At 36.9% G+C, this 26650-nt stretch overlaps 1 protein-coding gene across 1 annotated transcript in view; it reads left to right on the top strand.

The window, feature by feature from the left end:
• LOC139712157 (cytoplasmic polyadenylation element-binding protein 3-like) overlaps positions 1-25680 on the top strand; it is a 51230-nt gene extending 25550 nt beyond the window's left edge. The window contains 2 exon segments of the mRNA XM_071623994.1: positions 15498-15679; positions 23171-25680. Coding sequence (XP_071480095.1) covers positions 15498-15679; positions 23171-23395 — 407 coding nt within the window. The 3' untranslated portion in view covers positions 23396-25680.
• The last annotated feature ends 970 nt before the right edge of the window (positions 25681-26650 follow it).

The following is a 26650-nucleotide window of genomic DNA, read 5'->3' as shown; positions in this document are numbered from 1 at the left end:
AAAAAAAAAAAAAAAAGTAAATCCAACCAGTTTTCCAGAATATTATACTTGCTGAGCCCCATCTGTGAAAAAAAAAAATGTGGATGTAGCTTGAGATGTACAAATGTATGGCGATGTCACTGTGGGAGGACATGGCAATTTGGTACCAACTTACAATGTACAGTTGTATAGTCAGGTCCTAGAAATAGCATGATTGTTCACATTCATAGAATGATGTCAAAATGATGGTGAATGACATGGGATGATATATTACTTGCATATAATCTTTTATATGAATTTCAAAAACTTTCCATTCTTGTAATAGTTTGGTTAAATTAGAATTTTTACGTGTTTTAGAGGGCATTCGTCATGAGGAAGCCGCAGGCAGACAATTCATTGGTTAGACTTGTACCACAGCCATTTCTTGAGTTTGGCAGAAGAGTCTGGCCAGTCTTGTGTTGCACACAATGTCTTCCATACATTTAAATATTAAAAAAATAATAATAATAAAAACTTGATTGAAAGTCCACAGGGTCATTTCATCTCGTGTTCAGTGATTCACCCTCTCTGTACGAGCTTAATTCATTCATTTTTCAATCAGCTTTACATGTAATAGCAGATTGTTTTTATTGCTGTAATGAGTGGATAGTAATATTCTTTACCTTGCATTTGAGTTGTGAATTATCTGTTTATCTATTCCTGCTAAATGCCTGCTTGCTGCTGTATTCCTGTTTGTAGCAAAACTAGCAAGGACAAAGTAAGTTTGTATTACTTCCCTGGAGACAAATATTTACAAAGGACTTGGACAGCCAGAGTCAAGCTGTGGAGCAGCCAAGAGTATGTTGGTCACCTGGGTAGTGGCTAAGGTATGCATACTGGCTCTACGCTGCTCTCCATTGACTATGAAAAAAAGGAAAGACTGTACTGTAGACCTTGCATTTAGGATTTAAGCAAAACACTCGTGAGCTGTTGTTTCCTAACCATTGTTTGATGTCTTCTTGCTGTCTTCTTGCTGTCTTCTTGCTGTCTTCTTGCTGTCTTCTTGCTTGTGAACTCCTGTTTTTTGCCCAAGCACGTGACTCAGCTTGAGCTCCTTTTTCATCATACTCTTGTTTATGCTGATAGGTTTTATGTTGACACTATCACAACTCCAGATAAGTGGCAGTTTTCTTCACTGTCCGAATCATGACTTGCAAGCATGTAATTGATCTCAGTGTCATCTTCAGGAATGTATATTTGTAATTCTTGTGGAGATTCTTCCATTTTGAAAGAGAAAAAAGAAAAAGGAAAAATAGGATTTGTTGAAGCATCAAGTATGCTTGTTCAAGGCACAAGGAGAAAAGGTCATTTAAGAAGTTTAATTCAAGGTCAAGATCAAATACAAAAATCATGAGTTTTCCCAGGGCACCTGAATAGCAGTTTATAGAATTTCATCAAACTTTATACATCTACAAAAAACAAGCATGTGGGAATATCCACATAGAGGGGAATAAATAGAAATAAATACTACTGAACTTTGATCCTAACTAATCGGAGTCTTCTAAATAGAATTATTTACTTTTTCTACTCTTCCAAATAAAGCATATTATGACATATCCAGAGAATGATAAATGTATTTTTGTGATATATGTGAAATACTTCTTGTAACATTAAATAACGGTAATGGTGAAATCTTTCCTGTTCTCATCTAGTGAAGATTGTTAGATTTTCATAGTGCTCAATGATGTCCATCTAAATGTTGTTTCAGAAAACTTTTCTATTTTGTATGTTTGTTTTTTTGCAACAGTGACAACTTTATACCAGGTATCATTTTTACTTGCTTATAATTATTGAATTCTCATCTTTGCGCTTGTTAAGATCGCAATGCAGCGCATGATTTTATTCAAACATTTTTTTTAAAGTCTGAAATTGATTGTATGACCACACAGTATGACAATGCAGTGTACATGTAGATTACAATTTTGATGGTACACTGTAATGATTAGGGAACCAATACTCAATCTGTATCAATGTTAAGAAGCATTTTACAAAACTTGGTGTATTTGACATTATTCATTGATATAGATTTTTTGGTGGTTATGATTGTTCGTTTGGCCAAGTTAACCTCCGTAACAATATGGATAGAATTAGAGAAGCCCAGTCCTTAGTGTAGGCATGATATATTAAATCCTAGATTAGGAATGAAAGTCAAAAATATGATACCTGAACTTCATGTTCTACATAGTAACTCTGAATATATCATAGCTGAATAAAACCAATTTGTTTGTTTTCAGGTAGGATAAACATCACAACTAGCTGTTGAAAGGTTAGGCCAGAGTTTGGCAAATATAGTATGAAGGTCAGGGGTCAAATACCAAGTTCATATTTCAATATTCACTTGTTTCGGACACTCTCTTCAAAAGATTTCATCATTATGTGCAGTGCAGTGCTCTCAAGAATAGGGAAGCTTCACATAAAAGGAGAATCATTTGGTGCTTTTAGAGACTCTAGTCAATTTCAGTGTAGTGTTGGTCAAGAGTTACTTGAAGCATAGTGAGAGAGAGAGAGTATGGTTGCTACCAATGTCAGAGTCATAGGAAGTCTCAATTACCCACTTCCTTCCTTCTTGACTTAAATCCACTTGACTTTAAAATCCATTCCTACTCCCTACACTTATCTAAAGCACACTACAGCATTAGTGTTTACATTACATGTAGTATGTTCAAAATAAGATGCTTATTAGTGTAGCATTATAGACCACTATGAACACAAGTTCTATCATAAAATATTCTAAAGTGAATGCTATATTCAATTCGTTATATTTTCATTGCGATTCAAATACCAAGAAATCTTGCACTTCGTAATTATCCCAATAATTCGCCTAGCGGTGACCATGCAAACACTGGACCAAATAATTTCTAGATTTTATATCCCATCATTCAAAGTGCACATCAAAACAGCGTGTGAACCACAACAACAGCGTGCACACTACACCTCTGTGACACACAAGAATACAGGACAAAGAGAAGCGCACGCAGCGAAGTGCACTGTGTGCGCCAATTAGCGGATATTTCTGTCTGTGTGAACAAATCTTGAGCTTTAGATTGCGATCATTATTGCGCTTTTTCTCTCCATGTGAACACTTGCACAAAATCTTGAGATATGGATCACAATTGTTATCCCACTATTTTGTATGTGAATGCGGCTAATGACCTGCACAGAAAACCCGATTTACTGTACAACCTGAATATACAAATTAGTTACAATCCCAGAGTCTGAAATTCTAACATTTAACACAATCACTGAAAAAGCACGTATACAGGAGCTTGTTCAAGACTTTGACCATAATTGGCTATAGGATATGAAATAGATGGCAGGGTTGCACTTTGGTATGATGTTAGGAAACTTAAGGGTGACTGGCAAAGTAACAGTTATGATGTCTTTTTAATAATATATTCAAGAAATGTTTTAGGAAATGAAAAACATTTGGTGTGGGAAGGGAATAAAGAACTACAGAGAAAATCTGTGATACAATATCTGGGTTACAAGTTCGAACGGCAGAATGACCCAACCTGAAATACTGCTAAGATAACCTTATATATGATGCGATTCAAGAACAAATTTTGCTGCATTGATTCAATCATGGTGAAATTGCTTGAGTTATGATGCACATGAGGATTATCCTGGACTACAGTTGTATGTGTATACATGTAGGTCAAAGGGTCATTAGAGATCACATGCTGTACAAGCTCAAATGCAAGATTCTTTATGACATTGCAACCATTTTACCAATTGTGAACAATCTCAGGTGGGAGATGCAATGGGATATGTTGATTTCGTGTTGCTGTCCAAGGTCTTGTGCGTGGGTTGAAGGTCATTAAGGTCACATGTTGAAGTTTACCAGCAAAACTCTCTTTGTTTTTCATATATCCATGATACTGTAATGCAGTGACCAACTGCAGCCAAACAGGATACTAGTTGTATTATGTGAACTCAAGTGTTATGGTTCTTTTTTCCTTTGTCTGTTTGTTTGTCTGTGTCTAAGATTCATGTGTGGAACTTTAAACATCATTTATGGTATCCATCTATTGTTTAATCCATAACTTTTCAAAGCAAATACAGATTACAACCAAGTGTAGATCAGTGATGCATTGTGGGAACCTATATGTTACAATGCTGGTAGGGGAAGTACATACACACTGTGTATGCCATTGTCAAATTTCGTCTTTATAAGCTTTGATATTTCCCTTTCATTTCTATACATAATGACATTTGTCAATTTTCCCCACTGTAATTGATTAAAGTAATAGATATAATTTCCTTCTGGCAGCTTGCACAGTTGAAATGTTCTCATCTTCAACCATGCAGTTACCAATGGTACCTTTTACATTTCTTGTTCTACATTTTATTCTTAGATTTTGTTTCTTGCATCCACTATTCATTCAATGATATTCTTAAGAGAACCCATTGTGGCTCATTGCACAACCCAAGGACTCTCAACTTTAAGGTTCCTGGTTCAAGACCACAGGCAGCAGCGGTTTCTCTCTAGGCAAGGCACTTTGCCCTCATTGCCCAGTCCTTAAAGGGGATGGCTAGTAACTGATTAGTGGGAATGAGTGGGAATGCTGGAGGATATTGTTCCGATCCTTGTGGGATTCATTTAAGAGTACATTATATATCTATTGTTGTGTGAAAATTATTTGCTTCAGAATGGTCTCATATTCAAGTTGTTAACAGACCGTTAACAATTGCCCCGTCACTGTACAGGCATGCTAACCTGGAAACATTAAACTGCACATTACTTGAATATGAGACCATTCTGAAGCAAATAATCATGTAAGAAAAATTCAAAAAAATTCAAATGCACAAACACAAACACATTTCACATTGAAATGCACCCTCCAAAATGTTCTGAGTGGGTGAGCACAATCTGGCAGTTGCCTTGTTTCTAATCAGCTTCCTGTCTACATGCGGAAATCTTTTTTTAAAGCCGATAGACTTCTTATAGTGCTGAGCATGCTAAGCAGGTGAAAGTGATCCTCAAAAGAAGGATAGTGTAAGTGAGATAGTTTTGTCATTTGCTCTACAGAGGAACAGGTTAATAGTTCAACTTCTAATTACAGGTTGCCAAATACCCCTCCCATCCCCCCCCCCCCCCCCTTACCCCTTCAAGTTGCAATTCTTGTCATTAGGATGACTCCTTCAACCTGTCGCCATGGAGTGTAGGATGAGATTAGTGCAGACAGTGTCTGTTCTTGTGTGTGTCTGTTCAGGATGTGCCTGAAGTGCAAACAGTTTAGCAAACGTGTATGTGGCACTCCCATTTTTTAGCTTACCATGAAATAATGTTTTAGGCATCTAAAACCTGCAGTCCGTACGTACTGCTTTTGTTCAAGAGAGAAGAATACAGCTGTAGGGTACTCTTAGTTTATACTCTGCAAAGGTTGGAATGTGAAAATAGATGTAAGGATTGATACTCAGCATTGCTTTATGAGTTCACATGGCACACTTTTGCCCTTGGACACAAATAAAAGCAATTCATTCTCGAAAAATTGTTCATGTTCAATGTAATCTATAGATGATAAGACCTGTTCACATGCTTTGACCTTTTCATTTTATAATCCCATCACAAAGGACAGAGTAATGCATACTTTGAATGGCACTTCCCCCCAAAGTAAATCGAGGGCCTATTACGTTGTCTGGAGTGTCATCCATGGCCTGACTTTTTGCCCTGAATCCTCACCTCTTTCACTTTCTCTGTTTTTCACGTAGAAGTACTGGGCAGTCAATTGTTGATACTATACAGTGTACCCCATCAGGGTTTCAAATATGAGCATGAGTTTATCATGACATAAAACAGAAAACTGAAATAAAATGTGAAAAAAAGGAAAAATAGCTGATATGTCATGCTTATCATCATGAGCAGGAGTGGCGTTGGTGAGCAATGAGATGATGATTGGCAAAGAATCAGTGGTTTGTGCATGCACTCACCTTTCAGGCCCCTTCTCCTCAAGCCATCTCACCCTCGTGGCAATATTGCACGTCATCCCGACTTGCCGTGCATATGGCCTGAATATTCATTATGTGGCTCGCATGTGTATCTCCTTCATAGTCGTTCCTTCATACAATGTACATCAAGGCATTCTGTAGTACTGTAGGGGGATTGTGTCATTCCTCCTGTAGGCATTTTGTATGCCCTTGCTGACATCTTCCCTGGGTATCTTATGGTAGGTTACAGTGTCTAGCTTCACATACAATGTATGGCCTAGACATCCTATACTTGTATGCAACACATTGTAGAGTTGCAGTTTTTTATGTGCACGGATACGTACTGAAGACAAGACATGCATCACACGTGACAGGCTGCTTAGTGAACAGCAGTATACTGCATATCAGAGAAAAAGACCTAGACACAATTGATTAGATTATTTACCAAGATATGGGCAAAGATAAAGTTACTAGTAATGTGAATTTGTGTTTGGATTTTGTTGTTGTATTTTAATTACATTGTATGTTTTTTTTTTTTTTTTATTGTGCACATTAGTTATTCAGTTTTGTTTACCAGTATAGCTGCCAGCAGTGTGTGTTCAACAAATCCCTGTTTTTCAAATTCATGAATTTCTTCCGTCGAGATGTTTTCATCGCAACTGATTGACAAATTGCCCTACATCGACGTCGATGTAGGGCAATTTGTCAATCAGTTGCAAATCCCTGTTTTACGTAGTACATGTAGTATAATAATTTTTCAATGGTTGGCAATTTGCTGCAGTTTTGTGTCGCGAAAAAAGCTGTCTCCAATCATTCATGAATGTTTCTGGTTTTACAGTACACGGTCTGTCTATACTCTCTGGGAGTTCCATGTACTTGCCTGACCATTCTGTCTACCATCCATGATTTGACAAATTGGCCTTGTTTTGACTTGTTTTGATTTCTTGTTCTTCAATTTTTTCCTACCCCCTCAGCAGTTCTCTTTTGTGACCTGTCTCGCTACATTTGTTTGTTTTGCTTTTTAGTATAATGCTGATATCGCATATCGGCATCATTTAAACTTCATCCATACAAGATAGGAAGAGATAACTTGCATTGTGTCCTTGTTTTCATCCCATCCATGATCAAATTCTGTTATAGTTTTTTTGTTTAATTTATTTCATTTCCTATATGGGTGATTGAGCTGTTTGCTTTTGCAAGGTACAGTCTGTATGTACTGTACCTGTCTGTATCTCTATATCATACATTGTAAGTACTCAACATAGAATCGTTCCACAGGGTGATATAAAATGGGATTGGTGTGGATATTATACAACACCTTAGAATGATGTCGAATTGTGATTGGACAAGAACATGTCACATGACATTCAATTATCACAATGTTTCTCTTCAAAATGTACCTCATAACAATAGTAAATTTCAGTTGTAAAATGCATTAAAATGAGTTCTTTCATACCTTGATTTTCAAAAAGTCCTCACCGTCGGAGATGGGACACCCCCCTCCCACACCCTCCCCCCGCTCAGTCGCTCCGCTCCCTCACAAAGTCCCTCCTCCTTTTTTAACTTTTCTCCGTCTCATGCCTGTTTACTATTTTGACTTAGATAAGATAGATGCAAATTGACCCATATGTACGATCTTTTCATCGCACATGGCGATCTCTATTACAGTCCCACATATACAGATTCGTGTAAGTTCTCCATACAAGAAACCTATGGGAAAACTGTGCACAATACATCGCAGTCTGAATGCTGCGTATACACTGAATAAATCTTGTTAGAGTACGCGTCCGTGTTGGAAACAGATGACAAACTGATCAAGGAAGGCTTATGCAAGGCGCTAGATCTCTCCCTCGTACATCCGATATCCCCAGAGCCGTTTCCACTTCCGGGTTTGTGCAATCGCGATCGCAATCAACAAGATATTTGATATCGATAGCAAAAAAGATAATAAAAAAACATGGGGTCGGCGGAATTTTTAGGGTCGGGCGGGTTACGCCAATGCAACATTTTTTTTTTTTTGGGGGGGGGGGGGGGCCTTAGCGGTATGCGCGTACTATGTACACAAGTAGTGTAGTCATCAGTGTGATATGTAGTGCAACGAAGACAGTGAATTTAGCATTGCAAAGTTATTCCGAAATGTGTGATGACAGTGATTTAAGCATTGTAAAGTTATTCCGAAATGTGTAAAGTGTCAAAAGTAACAGCAAATTTTCAACTTTTACCCAACTTTGGAGGCTCAAATGCAAGTACATATGTTACAATGTAGGTTATGAAATGTTTAGGGTTGATACACATGTACTATTTTGTGCATGATTGAAAATCATTGTACAAGGCGGTGCGAAACTATGCCAGTATCTTGCATTAGATTGCAAGTGCACATGTATGTATTAAGATATCAAATAGTAAGGACCTCCTGCACTCATCTCTCTACAAAAATCTGAACAAGAAACTAATTACTTTTTTTTTTACTCGACCTTATGTGTCTTATGTTAAGTGATAGAATAAGAAAATAGTGAAGTAATCCTATGTACACATGTAATTTATGCAATTAGTTTCATGGTTATATAAAAGTGTAAAATATAGTATCGATTTCCCAACGTGTTTTCAAAGTCACCATTATACTATTTTGATTAAAAAGTCATATAGGTCAAGTCATATTATATAGCTCATAACCCAACTTTTCAAATATCTTTATCATCAAATTAGATGTGAAGCTGAAGTAATTCCTAGTAAGTTGTTGATGTTTAGCACATTTTCAGGTGAAACACAGCTCGTACTTGATTCACAGACACACAAAATGCTTGAGTTACATGATCATGATAGTGAGTGAGACAGTGAAGTTGGTTTCTGATGCATTGTAACCAGGAACAGGTTTGGTTCAGTACTTATGCTGGTACATCCACAGAATGTGAGCCTTATTCCAATCACTAGCTACTTGCTGGTTTGTATCAGACATCCGTGTGATGGTCAATTCCATTGTGACTTATGGACAAAGTGACAATTTTTGGCAATTTCAAACCAGTATTTTGAGAAAATAGTTGCATCAAATGCATTCTTCTCGGTTCATGGTTAGATCCATCATATTACAGTTTATGAAAACACCATACTTACAGTTTGAAAAGTATCATTGCATTACGTACAGCAACGAAAAATTGCTGTCGTGACTTATGGGACCTCTGAGGACCACCGTTTTTCACATGGGAAAGTAAGTTCTGAAATATTCTTACACACAGAGAATCTGAAAAGATATTTTCTTTCCTGAATGTGGCAAAGGGTTGGTGCTTACCCTGAGCCAAGTGGTATGAATATCTACTCATTGGTACAGTAGCAGGATAGGGAAAACCAGTGTGACTGATGGGACACAAAAACGTGACTTATGGGAGGCTATCAACTACCACATTTTGAGATTGAGAGAATGATATTTACTGATGCCGGAACAAGTTCTAGAACATCATAAAACCAATCTATGACCAAAGAACATTCAGAAAATAAGCCATCTGAGAATTACACAAGTTGTATTATGGTCATAATAGTGTATCAGAAATGATACATAAATTCTGCAAAAATTGGCAATTATCATGAAAAATGAAGGTTTTTTGGACATAACTCCACTCCACGTTCACCGATGTTCACAAATGAGGTATCAAAATATCCGTTGTGAAAGGCTGCTTTGAATAAACAATACCAGATCATCTCATTAAGCTTCATTAATAATCTATACTCAATAGTTTGATTTTCATAAAATGCAACCTTTCCGTGAAATTGACCTGAGGATGTTTAACCCACAGTTGAATCAAGATGGGTTTTACAATAGTCAGCTCAAGCTTGCGCAAACAGACATGTAATCTCCTCTCACAATGAGGGAATAAGTTGCATGGTCAGTTATTTCATTGTTCCAGATGTACATTGTATATTGTAAAAATCTTAGACAATGCTATCTTATAATCTTATCTAATATGTATGCCCATGATATTTTATCATGGTTACTGCCTAAATACTGAATAATTTGTGCTTATTCATGTCAAAGAAGGGCAATTGATCAATCAGTTAGAATGTGATTCTTGTCATTGAGACAATCACCACTTCCCCATACATATATATACACGATGTTATGATCCTACAATACTTGTTCTTTGATTATTTTTTTTTACACATTTATTTGATGAGAAGAATAATTTTCCATAAAGCATGACACTGTAGTCCAACTGGGGTTTTTCATCAAATTTACACCAAGCAATTTAAGGCTCTCCTGAGCCTGAAGTCGGTAGTAGATTATTGCTGTCCTTTTGCTTCATCATCATTTATCCACCTATCATCATCATCACTATATTATGTGTCTTGTTATGTGCGTCATTGTGCCATCCTGAAAGTGTTTACTTTTTATCTCAATTCAAACAGTCTGAATTTATCCAGACTCAGGAGAAATTTAAGGGAGGGAATCCATGGTTCTGTAAATGGTATAGATGGGCCCAATTTTGGCCTAAGGTGGGCCCAGAGAGTGCCACCTACCAGTATATTAATTTCTAAGATCTTGTGCAGATCTAGAAGCAGAACCAGTAATTGGTTGTGCATTTAGATTTGCTAACAAGCAAAGCATTAAATTGCTCATGACAGCAACAGTGGTGGCCTTTTTGGGCACATCGGGGATAACAAGTAGGAGTGAGGCCAATCGGTCCGAGTGATATTTTCATCTGCTCTTACATCTTCATCTCCCGAAAGTGTGTAAATTTCAATGGTCATCAATTGCAATACCTACTAGGCAGTGCCACATGTAAATGATGTAAATTTAATGTTTAAAAAAAATTTAAATTGATGCAAGTGGCAATGGTGGCTCTTGGGCAGAACAAATCAGAAGTGGGTCTTTGTGATCTGATTTTATTGCAAGCTCATCTCCTAATGCAGATACAGTGTATATGTTCAGACTTTTCGCAAGATTGTCATGAATCATTTTGATATGTCAGATTAAGAATTTTTTTTCAAAAATTTTCAACTGTATAGACGACCCCCATAGGAGCCTGAGGCAAAGGCCCAAGCCCCAAGCATGTGTAAAGCAAAATTGTGTTATTTTTGTTTATTGCTTATTTATTATTTTTTAATCCAGAAAAAAGTACGCCAACATTATACTCTTTATAATACAAAGCAAGAAGTTTTTCATGTCATTAAAATCATCCTGACCTAGCTGGGTCCCTATAAAACATTGGGGGGGGGGGGGCAGGCAAGTTGTCCAAATTAACATTGTCATCTTGTTGTTTTTTTTTTAAGACCAGCATGTAACATTTTTTTTAAAAGGTGTTCATAACTTATGTTATAATCATAACCAATATTCTGAGGTGTTGGGTGAACATGCTTGTTGAATTATGTGTCACATATTTAGGCACAGAAGCAGGCCCTTTAAGCAATGCCTCCCCCCCCCCCCCCCCCACCACACACACACACACTCAAGAAAAGTCCAAAAGAAATGATGATAGCAAACTTCTCCTTCAGATCAAGCAATTATACACCCTTTGTGATATTTTGTGTAGATACATTTACAACTGAATGTCATGTGGGGAAACTATATCAGTTGTCTATGACAATTTAAGGAGGGGTTCCTCTGATGGAAATGACCTTTTAAGTTTAATCATTTTGTCCAAATGCATTCAGACTACATGTACACCATAAGTAGAAATCATCCATAGGGTTTGTGCATGTGTTACCAGTGAGGGCTTTGACCTGAGCCTTTGAGGCTTACCTATTTCTATTAATGCCTCTTCCTGTAGTTGTACAGATGGACGAAAAGTGGTGCATGTATTTTGTGTATAAGAACTTCGAAGAGGTAGTTCCATTTCAATTAAAGACAAAATGATCAAGAAGCACCGCAAGTCCACTTGAAGCTCAGGTAAACAGTAATTCCCATACAGGCTTTTGTATTGGTGTCTTATGATTGGGCTGAATTCTTTTGTTCATCTGTACAACTATTCAAGAATTTTCCTTGGTGCAAGTAATACATAATGGATGATTCTAGTAGAGTGGCTCTTGCAATGTGAAAACAAAATCTCTGTCATGGCTGAGTGTGTGGAAGGATGTGGATATTGTAGCAGTTAAAGATGCTGTTGGTCTCTTGTACATTTCTGCAACTTATCTAGCATCACTCATTACAAGAGAGCATCCTTATCTGCTAGAGACAATGTATCAAGTGACATACAGTAATGCACCTTCCTTCCTTCATGTAGGTTCAAGTTCTTGTTAGCTTTGGGATAATAAGATACATCAGTGTGTTAGGAGACTTCATACATACAGTGTACATTGTCCAGCACAGCTTTGATGAAAGCCTACCGGGCAGGTCCTGATATATATTTAAATCTTTAATGTCATGGTGAAGTGCATTCAATTTATTGACTTCATATGGTCATGGTATTATTATTCTGCTGTTCTGCAATTCAAGTAAAATGTGGCAGAATATGTTTATTTGAGGTTAACGAATACAGTTTGTGTAAATCTCGCATATTATGAAGGGTTATTTTCCAATGCATGTACATGTTGTAGGACATATAGTACGTAAATGCAGTACTCATGTTGTCAACATTTCAAAATCCCTTTGCAGACCCTCATAATGATGAAAATCCTGCAGATACAATTGGTATGCCTATGCCCATCCACAAAATATGGACAGGCAAATATTCAGATTCAGTGGTTAATAATAATGTGACCATTTACTACTAGGGAAACTTCTTCCTTTCAGAATTTGACTTTTTAGCGATACTGTCCAAGGGCAATTATTTTGTTGTGCAGAAACAGTCAATTGATTGCATGTCATTGTGCATGAACATTATGTATAATGTGTGCTGTTGGTGCTGTAGTGAAATAGTAAAATTTTGGTCCTTGATGGTATTCATGTTCGGCATACAAAGGCACAAATACAAACATGTGTGCCTCGTTTGTTTGTTGTTGTTTTTCCCTCAATTTTGTAGGATATATAGTATAGTTGACTCCAGTGTCTTCCCTAGACAACTTTTCACCAAATAACAGTAGCCGTGAAACAAATCAACATTTCCCTTTATATCGGTCTCACTTTCTCTCCTTCTCTCTCTTAGATGCCCATACATCATGACAATGATCTGTGAACATTTCTGTTATTTTTCGCTTTCTGGCAGTCATGGGTGAATACTTCCCCCCTCCCCCCCCCCCCCCCCCAAAAAAAAAAAATGTGTGTTGTCCCGTTTACCCCATTTGTACTGAGGGACCATACTGTAGGCCTATCTAGCATCACAGCTTGCATTCCGAGTCATTACTCTCATGGGTAGCATACAAAGAGATATTGATCTCAGTTTATAGTAGGTTACACTGAATTGTAAATGAAAGCTGAAAACAGCTGTTCCATTTCAGTGGCATAACTGGCATACAGTATGCATGCTTGTGAGTAAAGTGGGATGCAAATGAGATGTTAATGTATGTTGAATCCCTTCCATGTCATGCTACAAAGTAGTCCATATTGAGCTGGCAGCCAGCTGGATCGAGGAATGGCCAGCTTGCTTGTGCATTGCTGGAGTAGAGGAATGTGTTTGAAAATGCTCTCAGTTAAATTCTCAGGATGGATGAGCTGACGAGAGAAGGGTATTTACTGGCTGCCAATCAAGAGGGGAGAGAGGGGGTTATTATGCCATGGCATTTTCAGCAGTGCCTGTGACGTGAATACAGAGCAAGCCATGCCCACATAAATGCTATGCACACACTCACACACACATACACACACACACACACATACACACACCATATACACCCATATGTGCACACACAAACATATGGTTGGTAGTTGGAGGAAAAGCTTATGCATGAAACACAGACAACAGCCCATCAGACATTGGATTTGCACAGAGGCCCACAAGGGCAAATGAAACAGACAGGCATTGAAACATATTATATATACCTCAGTGGTATACCAGTATCTGATGATTGTACTCCTGTAAGAAACACACATGTCTACACACACACACACACACACACACACACACACACACACACACACATACTCACACTTAGGGTTTGGATCATTATGGTGCAGCACACACAGGAGAGTCCTAGACATGTGTCATTTGCGTGGTGTAGCTGAATGCCTTCACCGGGTACTCAACATAATTAGATCTGAGGAAGGTTAGCCTGACCGGCATTCATCACGTGTGTTCAGGAGATGGCTTCCATAGCTTACAAATACCATTGTGTGCAAGCTCATAAAATTTGTATTTGTCATGAACATGACAGGATATGTACAAAACGGAGGTGAATGATGCTTGCAACTGTCTTTGTTTTTAATTGATCAATTGAATTGGCTGCTTTGCTAATGTTTACAATTTATTTATATATTTCTCTGAGGACAATTTTAAACCGCACTCTTGCCATGTTATTTATATGATTCGACCACATTCAGGTCCAGAGAACAAACAGATGGTAACATTCCTCTCCTAGGAAATAAAAACAAGGGAAGAAAATGAGATGCTTTCTAGACAGACACACACTGAAAAACCCTCTGTGGGTAGATTTCCATAGCAACCTATCCATTCATGTGTCATCCAACCTACTTGTTTTAAGTGCAGGAAATTGCGTTGACAAACTGCTTTTTAATGCATTTAAAGATGTTTTAATAAAATCGATTTAGATGAAGTTCTACGAGAATTTTACATGTATTCTTATTTACATTGATTCTTATTTTGTAATAGTATGATGGAAAATTCAAAACTTCCAGGTCTGTAAACATTAGAGCAGAGAACAGTGTTTGTAAACAAGACAGGATTATGATCATTGCACATGTTCTGGGTGTGGTGTGTCATTCTGTACAAACATTGTATGTGTGTTATAAATCGACTTCCTGTGTCAGCTGAATCTTACCTTGAGAGCAACCTAATAAAAGGGTTGTCCCGATGTCCAGTGTTGTGTATTTACCCAAGGTAGCCTAGAGTAGATTTTGGCAAGAATTTCCATGACATCTCCTGGACAACACTTACAGGAACATTTTAGGCAGAGTAAGGAGAGCTTGTCGGACGTTGTGCATGTGTCGTCAGGGAAATTCTGGTCAGGTCTGATGAGACATTAGTGATTTTAATATACAGGGAAGAAGCTCGATGGTAGTTGGTACATGTAGTTCGACCACAAGTTTTTTTTGTTTTGTTTTTTTCTCTCTCATTGACGACGATAGTCACGTCATTGTACATTTCATATGATACAGTAGTCAGGCCTTCATGTAAGGAGCATGTAAAAGTCTTTGTTTTATGTTTTAATGTAATGTTTGATAATAACTGCATTATTTTTGGCCAAATTTTGCTGTAAACAAAGAAACCATTTATAGTTGCCAAACTGTTTCAAGAAAAATAGTCTTATGACAGTTTTGGTATACCGGTAGAAGAAATGCTAAACATACATGTTTGTGAAATATTTAAGATCAGCTTGTTAAATGTCTGTTTCAGCATGGCTGTGCATTTTCTGTGCAAGAGATGCCTTTAGTTTAATTAAGCCCTCGTTTTGACACTTTCCCATTCTGTTTTATCAAAAGTATGTGTAATTACTTCTTCTTCTTGCAGTTGAATTAGCCATGATAATGGATCGTCTGTATGGTGGAGTGTGCTATGCTGGTATTGACACTGACCCTGAGCTGAAGTACCCTAAAGGAGCTGGGCGTGTGGCCTTTGCAAGCCAGCAGAGCTACATTGCTGCCATTAGTGCTCGCTTTGTGCAGCTTCAACATGGTGACATCGACAAGAGAGTAAGTTATCAAGATTTTAATCATCTGGTATTATCAGTATCAGAGTTTAAAGTGTAGAAAAGTGTCTATATTATGACATGTGTGAATAGTCTCTTATTTGCCTTATTGCCAATGTGAAATATGAGAAAATGTGATTTAAATTAATACATTCTCTGACATGTTATATCCTTCTCATGTTGGATTTAAAGGGCCCCTAAAATCCAAATGCATGTTGATTTGTGTTGATTCATGATACCCTCAACATCACTTTTGCGGTGAAACGAATATCTAGCATAACTTGCATGTTCCCTCGCCATGTCTTTTGTTAGTCACATTAATATCACAGCAATGTGCAAGTTATGCTGAGTCAAGGGAAGGTGCATTCCAATGTCTTTGTTAAACATTTCAGTACTTTAGCAGTGATTGACAGCTGAGGTCATCTGAGGAATATTGGTTTGGAAGGATTTTTTGTGGGCGTTCCCAAGTAATCTGAAGAAAAATGGAGGAAAAAATTGTTAGAAATATATGGAATGTTTCTAGATATTTGTTTCACCGCAAACGTGATGTTGAGGGTATCATAAATCAACACAAATCAATATGCATTTGGATTTCAAGGGCCCTTTAAAGGGACTGTACAGTACTGGTTGAGGTGGGGATTCATGTTTTGAACATTCCTAAGTGAGATAATGAGAACCTCTTATGAAATATGAAAGAGCATGTAATTTTAAGAAGGATTCAATGTTTATTTGATGAAAATTGGTTTTCAAATACTGTAAACGTGGAAATTTTCGCGGTACATTAATTTTCGCGGATTTCGCGCTACGCTCGGCTAGCGCGAATTCAAAAGCGCGCGAATATATCTTCACAATTTTCTACGCACATTTTGAACGGGATGAATTGTGTGCGCTTCATCGATGATACTGCTACGTAGTACAATGTACAGGCATGTTTACGCTACTATTACTGTGCGAAGAGACGATACCCTAGATTGCTGTGTACTGTAGCATGCATGTGTGCACCGCACGCATCGATGCTACAGTCCCCCGTGACTACGGTACTAGAGTCACAGCTGTACTACGTATTTGAGTGCTTGTACTCGCAGTCGAGCCGCTCGCTACGTCGCTTGTCGTACGCTGGCATAGCAAGCTATGTAGCAGAGGCTTTGGATGAAAGCAGTGAATGTGTACTACAGTAAAGTAACCTGCTGCGGAGCGCGAATTTAAGAACCCGCCAATACGTTTTCGAGCCGCTCAGCGCGAAAAATTAATCGCGCGAAAATATTGACGTTTACAGTAGCTGAGATATCAAAAAAAGTGATAATGATAAAAGACGACAGGCCACCCCTTTTATTAGAATCTCTTTGTTTCACCTTGTTTTTGGGTATCTCGGCCATTTCAAAACCGAGTTTCATCAAATAAACTTTTGATACCCCTCAGAATTGCATGCTCTTTGACATCTCATAGAGTGGTTTCTGAATATCTTGCAAAATGTTAAAAGCTTAATCCTCACCTCAACCAGAACTGTATGCACCCTTTAAACCAACAGCCTCCTGATAGCTAGACAGGCATGTATACCCACTAGACTACCAAGCTTCTATCCTATAGCCAGAGATGGTTCTGATCCCTTGTAGCAGTGGGTACCATGTGTTTATTCAAATCTATGATTCTTATGTTGCATTGTTATTTCCTGTCCAACACATATTGTGTAAGGGGTGTAAAGGAATCACCCCAAAATTGGGTGGCCGAGCGGTCCATCAGTCAGTTGGTCAGTCAGTTGGTCCATTGCAAAATCTTGCAGATCGAACTCCCTCATTTTTTGAGCAGTTGACCTAAAAATTTGGTGTCTGTGATGGCCATTACAGGCAGATGCAGAAGACACCTTCTTCTCCAGTTTTCAGGCAAAATTTGGCACCCATGTTGAGCTCAATGTGAAGTTATGCCAGACACATTTTTCATGAGTAGCAGTAAGTGTGTTACAATAGTAACAACACATTATGGCTGCAAAATCAGATAAGGCTAGCAGATTGAAGTACCTCTCCAGCATTCAAGTGATTTACATGGTATATGGCACTCATGTTAAGCTCAATGTAAAGTTGTGCAAGACACATTTTCCAAGAGAGGCGAAAAGAATGTTGCCAGGGTAACAGCACATTGTGGCCCTCAAGATCAGTTAAAGAAGAATCCACTCCAATTTTTTTTCCAATTTTATAAGAGAGATCATTCCCTGCTGAACAGTGCAACATTTCATATACAGAAATGACAAAAGTCTGAATATTTCAGCTGTATAAGACTTGCCTTAGTACCACCCAGGATAAAAAAGAACAAATGTTAACTCTGATATATTTTGGTATCGGAAGAGGTTTTTACCTTTATTAGCTTAAAATAAAAAATTTCCAAATTTCATCCGTAACATACATATGATAAATTTTGCAGGCATAACATCATCAGTTCACTCATTTGAATATTCATAAGGACTGGTCAAAAAATGTTTTCCGAAGAAATGTGACATTTCAAATGTCATACCTTCCAAATTTCTTTTCAGATTTTTGTAATTTTATAAAAGTTCTGTAGGGATTTTTTCTTTCTTTCTTTAGAGTTTATTCATTTTTGGGTGGATTTTCTCTTTAAATGCTTCTAGGTCAAACTACCTCTCCAGTGTTACAGTGATTCACAAAAAAAAACTGGCACACATGAATAACTCGATATAAGTTGTAGAAGTCACATATTTCCAAGAGTATTGGAAAGTGTGTTGCCATGGTAACAGGGCATCCCCCCCCCCCCCATTATTCAAAAAGCTTGCAGATTAAAGCACTCCAGTTTCCAAGTGATGCACACCGAATTTGGTGCACATGTTGTGCTCAATGTAATTTTGTGAAAGACACATTTGGCAATAATACTGGAAAGGGCAATGGCAGAGTGATTTGGCTCAATCTTTAGCAAGTCTGCTTCCCAATCTAAGTGGCTCACGTTTAATTCCCGAGTCTAGCTGAGCAATGTTCTGTGTAATCATACCATCCTGTCTAGTAAGAGGCAAAACACTCTTTGCCTCATATGGACATGGAGGTCCCATGTGAGAGAGAGTCACAGCTCATGCTCGTAAAAGATCGCGCTTTAATTATTCATCACAAAGAGCAGGGAGCATGGATGCAGGAAAGATTGTAAGAGCAGTGGAAAATGTGCTGCCATATTACAAATGCATTACACTGTGTGACTCTAAAATCAGGAAAATGTCTCGCAGATTGAAATACTTCTGTAGTTTGTTGTGATCCGAAAGAAATTTGGCACATGTGGTCATTAATTGAAATAGATACACACAGTACCTGCTCAAGAGTAAAGGGATCAGAACCATCTCTGGCTATTGGGCAGAAGCTCTGTAGTCTGTGACACCTGTCTAGCAATCAGGATGCCGTTGATTTGAGTCCAATTTATAATAATACGTATGCCCATGATTTTTATCATGGCTACTAATAAAACCTCTGAATAATCAGTGTTATTAAAGTAGATGAAGGGCAATGTGTCAATCAATTGCAATAAAAACAGCTCAAAACAAGAACCATTAATTTGAATAGTATTATTATACCCCCGCCAAACGAAGTTTGAAGGGGGTATATAGGAATCAGCAGACGGTCGGGTGGTCGGGCGGTCGGGCGGTCGGGCGGTCGGTCGGGCGGTTGGGCGGTCGGGCGGTCGGTCCGTTGCAAATCTTGCGTCGCGAACTACTTCTTCAGTTTTCAACCGATTCCCATAAAACTTGGCACAGATGTGTGCCTTGGGTTGTAGATGTGCAAGACGTATTTTTTGACAGTACCCAAAAGTACGTTGCCATGGTAACGGCATATTATGGGCAAAAATGGGTACAAATCTTGCGTCGCGAACTCCTCCCACAGTTTTTGATCAATTTTTATGAAATTAGGTACAGATGTTCATCTGAATATGTTAATGTGCAAGACACATATTTCCTCAGTGGCAAAAAGTGCGTTGCCATGGTAACGGCATGTTATTGGTAAAATATAGGGCAAAATGCTTCATGGCAAAACTGCTTCATCAGTGTTCTTCCAATTCTCATGGAATTCATATTGAATGTTTGTCTTAGGATATAGGTCAGCATGACACATTTCTTGACAGTGACAAAAAGTATGTTGCCATGGTAACAGCTCACATATTATGAGCCAAAATGATGGAAAATTTTGTGTTGCAAACTACTTCCTCAGTTTTTGCCCAATTTCCATGAAACTTGGTACAGATGTGTGCCTTTGGTTGTAGATGTGCAAGACACATTTTTCGACAGTACCCGAAAGTACGTTGCCATGGTAACGGCATATTAATGGCAGAAGATCAAGGAAAGATCTTGCGGATTTAACTACTTCCTCAGTTTTTTGACCAAAGCTTATGAAATGTTGTTTTGACCAAAGCTTCTGAAATGTTGTTTGGCGGGGGTATAACCAGTCGCTGTAGCGACATTTCTAGTTATACCTGTTGCTATAAGTGATCAGTTCACCATCTCTGGCTATCGGGCAGGAGCTTGGTATTTTAGTGGATATGATGCCTGCCTAGCAATGAGTAGGTTGTTGGTTCGATTCCAACCCGAGTTTGTATGCTCATGGTTTTTATCATATCAGCGACTAAACCTTTTGATGATCAGTGTTTATCTACTTAGATGAGGGGCAATCTGTCAGTGAATCGCAATGTTGTATCCTGTTATCCATTATATGTATACACAATGTGTTGTACAAGTAGCCATTTGTGAGCAATTGCAAGTGAGGGTTTAGTAAATGAGCTTATATTGCTCTGTGAAACGATTATGGGCACTCCATCATTTTGTATGTGGTTATGATAATCTGAATTATGATTTTGATGATAGTAATACTTGACCAGTTTTACACAACACCTTTCCACTATGATGGAAACCTTGTTAAGCAGAATATCAACAACTGTGTTCAAAGCATCTCTCAAAGACATCCACATCATACACTGTACAAGTATGTTATATCAGCTAACTTAGCTATAGACAGATAAATCTACCTCTTGTTAAAGGCCTTATTTACCATTTGCAGATGAAACAAAAACCCAGCTTTAGTGCTTCAAAATAGTTCCAAAATGTGAGTTGGGGATAGGAACAACCAATGTAAAGGTATTAATTGTACAATCAATGTGGGAGTATTGTTGAATATACAAAATGTGAATAATAGTTGTGATAAAAATGTTTCGAGAATAAATTGTCTACAGTTATGGTTTACTGAAAAGAATAGTGAAATCTCATTTTAAGCTTTATTGCAAAATTTTCATATGGAAGGATGATTTGTGATACAAATTACTTGCACTTATGCATGAAATATGATAACTCCAATATTTTTAAATCCCTGCTCCCATTGGTAAATAATGCCTTTAGGCACGTATTATATGTACAGTATGTGAGTTAGCATTTATGCTTCCTCATGAAACATGACTAGGCAGAATCGCTGATCGTGTATGCACCTTTTTGTGCATTTTGAATTGACTTTTGAAACAGCATTAATTTGAAAATGAGCATGGACGCAACCATGGTCTGCACTAATGGCATTTCAAAAGCTGATTATCGCCCCCCCCCCCCAACAAAAAACAAAAACAAAAACGAGCATAAACGCACCCTTACAATGTAGTTTCCGGATGAGGACAAGTAGGAAACAGGGTAGAATTCTCCTTTTTCTGTTATAAGAGAATTACTATCACAAAACTTTGCATATATATCTTAATATATTCAAGGAACGAGTCAAGCTCACTTATTTCATGATTTATTCCTCTTTATACACCATTTTTCGTGCGTTATTGGTTACTAGTTAAATAGCATTCAAACTCTGCTCACCTACAGCAGACATGTTCGAATCGTTGAACTCACATATAATGTGCAGAAAGATGGAATTCTGTGCACAGCGGACTGAATGGAAGATATGTGTTTGCTGTGAGAGGCCTACCTTATTATCAACCTTAGGAACTGTTTACCATTGGGAGTAGTGATTTAAAGAATGTTTTGAGTTATCACACTTGATGCATTGTGTGTAGATCAGTTGTATCACAAAACATCCCACCATATAAAATTTTGCAATAAAGCGCAAAACATTTAGGGGATATCACTACTTTTCTCACTAAAGCATAACTGTAGATTGTTTAGTCTAGAAACATTTTTATTTTTTAACTATTGTTCAAAATTGCTTATTTAAGAATACTTAACATTTATTATACTGATTAACTTTTTCACATTGGTTGTTTCTATCCCTTACTCACATTTTAGAACTATTTTGTAGCACTAAAGCTAGGTTTTTGTTTCATCTGCAAATGGTAAATAATGCCTTTAACAAAAAGTCACCAAACGAGAGGCAGTGTGATCTATCAATCTGACTTTACTAGCTGTAGGAGGAGACATCATTCATCTCTCGCAGTTACCATGACAACCCTTCTTGGTGTTTGCAGTGATTAGACTCACTTTGCTACACTGCCCCTAAAGTGTTACAATTGACACACAGTTGTACACCATTACGCATTATACTTATAGCCTGAGCAGGCACAGTGATACATCATAATGAATGAAAATGTTTTTTTAGAGTGATGTTGGGGTTGATATGATGACATTGTATAGCTGTCCACTTTCATGCTGGCATTCAAGGCATAAATTATGTGAATTTTATGTGTTGTGCAAACTTGACATTTTAAATCAACTCAAAATTAAGGCTTCACTTTGCATTCCTTGTGCATCATGAGAGAGGCCATCCTACTTTTACATTAGATATGAATGTTTCTTTCCTCTTTTTTTTTTCTTTTTTTTTCTTTTTTGGTACCATAACAAGAAGTGTAGGACAGTGTGATTTCATTTTCATAAAATGATTCAGGTGACATATTGCATTTTTAAGCATCTTACTGAAAGAATTTTGTGCAGTATGTTAAAAATCTTCAGTATTTCTACAGCCTGCATGATGTATCAATTACTACAGTGTCAGACAACTTCCTAGACTGTAATTTTCCCTATATGTAAGGGATTTATACCTTATTTTGAAGAAAATGAAACACTTGATGGTAAGGTATCATACAGCCATTGTCTGTTGTATTTAAGTTTCTGACATCACACTAATCAGTGTACAATTGTACAATTAAGGAAGATTTAACTTACTCGTGTCATGCTGAAGAAAGGAACAGTAAAGAGGTGGAAGGAGCTTCTTGGAAGTTAAACTGTCTAATTTAAAGCTGTTGGTCTGTGACCCTGACCATAACGCTGTTTAGCAGCTGTGTTCTACTGATTGACATGATGTTTATTGAGAATGTGATGTACATGACTTACAAAAATATGCATTTCATGCCGAAACCAGACTTAAAAACACAATCAAAGGTAAAATGATCAATGAATATTATCAGAAGTTACGTAAAAGTGCTCAACTTTGTAACTGTATTTACAAAATAAGGCATACGTTTATCCTTAGTGCTTCATAATGCTGTCATAATCCCCTACCACACTCAGTAATATTTCTCTGATGCCAATCCACAGGTCGAGGTCAAACCATATGTGTTGGATGACCAGATGTGTGACGAGTGCCAGGGCACAAGATGTGGTGGCAAGTTTGCACCCTTCTTTTGTGCTAATGTCACCTGCCTGCAATACTACTGTGAGTTCTGCTGGGCCACTATCCACTCACGACCTGGCCGAGAGTTCCACAAGCCACTTGTCAAAGAGGGGGGTGATCGCCCACGATCATTTCCATTTCGTTGGTAGGTCTGTAGGTGGGATCGTGCAGATTATGAGCACCTCACATTTACTTCAGTGTTGAGGGAATTACAAGGAGTATACTTATAATGTGTGAAGTGTTTTCTTTTTGCTTGACAGAGAGCCCAAGGGCATTGACAAGAATGGAGCAAAGCAACCAGCTGTGACATAAATGAATGTAGTACATTTACAAATTTCTGTGTTCATGTGTGTGGCGTGTTGTTCTTTCAGATGTACCATAGCCGGGTTTGAAAGTCATTTCTTTAGATAGAGAGAAGCTAAAATATCTATTGTTGAAGCAGTGAGTGTGATCATTTCAGAAGTTGGAGAACTTCAGTATTTGTTGGAGGAATTTCTGTTTTCCACTATTTAATTTCCCTTACAAGAAGTGGATTCTTGCCAGATTTGTGCAAAGAAGTCTTTAGAACACTATATGAAAGATTTTATTTTTCGAGGAAGCTTTTACACAATTTTTACATTGACATTTTGTAATCCAGGAAATGCTATAACATTTTTTCCCTCTTATGCAGGGGACGATGCGAAAGCAGGAAAAAAAAAGAAAAAAAAGTAGCAAACATTTCTGGAGTAGTTCTGTTTATGTGACATTGACCCAGGAAGATGAGATTCTTGAATCGCACGAGCATTAATGCCAAAGCCTCTATTTAAATATTATTTCTGTGCAATTTGTGTAATCACAGTACACATCTAACAAAATAGAATGCCATTTTCATTATTTTCGTATTTTATGTATTCTTCATATATATATATATCTATATTTCTAAAATTATTTTGGAAAAATATGTGAAGTCACTGTTTGCTTGTTTTCAGTGAGAAAAAAAAAAGAATATGTGTCAGGGACAAAGGATTTCATTTTATGAAGTGGGTTGAAATAGTCATTGTCAGTGTTTCTTTTGAGTGCATTAGATGAAACTGGATATTTGTCTACACTGTCTATTCTATATCAGAGCATCCTTATATCATTCAGTCATTTATTAAAGAAGGTAATGTCTAATAGATGTTGCTCAATACATATAGTATACTCATGTATCAGTGTGTTTGGGTGTGTGTGAATGTGTGTATGTGTGTATAAACATGACTATTTCAAAGGTATAATCACAGGAGCAGATTATTGCCAGTTAAGCCCATAATGGACACAATTTCTTCAAGCCATTACAGATGTTATACAATACACAATATACATGTAGGTCAGAGAGATGTTACAAATTTGTCCAGATTCTGTTAAGTTACTGTGCAATGTTTTTGGTTGTAACATGACTGTGGGGTAGAATTGCTGCAAGAAATCTTATCTCTGAAATAGAATATACATTTTGAGGACTTAAGTAGTTTGACATAAAGATAATTTACTCTTCAAAAACTGCATGTGTTGATGCATGGATGCAATGCTTAAAAACAATAAAAAGGAAAAATACATGTATTAGATTCTCTCATGTACTGCATATATAAAAACAGTCAAAAGGTGTTTGTGGTATTAACTGTAACTTATACATTGTATTTGATATATATATGATATTGATATATACAAAACATTGGTACAAGATATCTTAGTTATTAATGGACATAATGTGGATTAACACACAAAGCTATGATGTTAATTTTGAAACAATACTCTGATATTATGTGGCTGGGGACGAAATATGGCTTTGTAGTGTCGTTGCAAAATAATATAGCCAAATATTTGAATACTAAAATACAGGTAGTAGTGTTGCATGTGTAGTGTGAATTGTTTGAAAAAAAAAATAATAATCTCATGTTTCATCACAAAAAGTTGATTACAAAAGCATGATGTGTGGTTTCCTTGCAAGCACATGTACTTGAGCATACAGTGTATGCCTTCCTATCATTGGGAAGTGTTATCTGATGTGATACAAATGCATACCTAGAAAAATATCCATGTACATGTATTGTACATGATTAACCATTGCTTCATTTCGTTGTTTTGTCTTGTGAATGTAAGTGGTGGTTTGCAATACAAAATGACAAAAACAACAAGCAAGCAAAAATAAGTCTAATAGAATATGAGTTTTTAAAAGAACTGTAGAAGAATGCAGTTTTCACAAAGTATGTGTTTTGTATATGTATACATATATACACATATGAATATTGGCCACATTTTTGGCAATCTTCAAATGAGATATTTGTCATTTTCCAGGTTTTGTAGAATTTGTGGTTTTGAATTTATATGATGTATGTGTGCATGAGTGTTTGAATTTGTAGTGAGAAGTGATAAATTTTCAGCTTTTTGCTTTTTATATCCATAGTTCTTAGCATATAATCTCAAGGAACAAATGTATTTGATATATATGTTTGAATCTATACCTATTTTTCTTGGTACAGTATTTTAGTAACAGTTACAATTGCTACACTATATTAGTCACTCTTAACTTTTATACAGAACCAAGTAATTTTCTTAATGATTTAGAATATAACATTTCGTACACACATTTTGCAAATGCTTTAGTATTAAATTTTTGAAAAAAAATATCCTTTCTCACTGAAATTTATATATATGCATGTATTTTAATTATTTATAAACAAACATTATCAAATTTGCATATGGATGTGATTCAGAGTTTGTAATTTTTTATTTTTCTTTAATGTTATAAAAAAGTACAAAGAAAAAAAAAAAACTTTCAGAAATTTTCACATTGCCTGTTTTCCAGAGCGTGTATTGAACTTTTTATTATTGGCTAGGTTGTTGATACAAAGACAGAGTTAATATATATGGTTTGAAAAAAAAAGAAAAAAAGAATGTAATCAGTTTTTTGTTGTTGGTTTCTTCTTTTTTTTGTAGGTATTGTGCATTTGCCTACGTTATCTTTTCTACTTTTCCTGTGTGTTGTGAAGATAGAAATATTGCCAATGTTTTCATCTGGGGTTGTACACAGCGGGTAGTAGTGTATAAGTCCTTAAAGTAGGTATTATATGTTTATTATTATATCTGGTGCTACATTGTACACTAGTCTGTGATTCTGTGTGAGAAGTAGATGTTATGCTGTGAGGATTCTGCCAGAAGTGTTTGATCTTTTTGTTCTTTATTCATTTTGGTGGGTGTTGTTTTTTTTTTCAGTGCAATATGAAGTGATTCAATAATTTTGTAGTGTCTATTAACTTATTGCCATCTAAGCCCTGATTTGTACTGTACTGCACAATGTTTTGTTTAAATGATTTGACAACATTCAGTCAATTTAAGATTTATCTAAACTTATAGTGAATTAGAAGCAATTGAATTGGCATAGATGAAAA

Source organism: Diadema antillarum, unplaced genomic scaffold (genome assembly GCF_040938485.1).
Source record: "Diadema antillarum isolate AM-2024a unplaced genomic scaffold, OU_Dant_1.0 seq00001765_RagTag, whole genome shotgun sequence".
Lineage (NCBI taxonomy): Eukaryota > Metazoa > Echinodermata > Echinoidea > Diadematoida > Diadematidae > Diadema > Diadema antillarum.
Note: the sequence above shows the minus strand (reverse complement) of the source record. Positions and strands in the feature narration are given on the sequence as shown.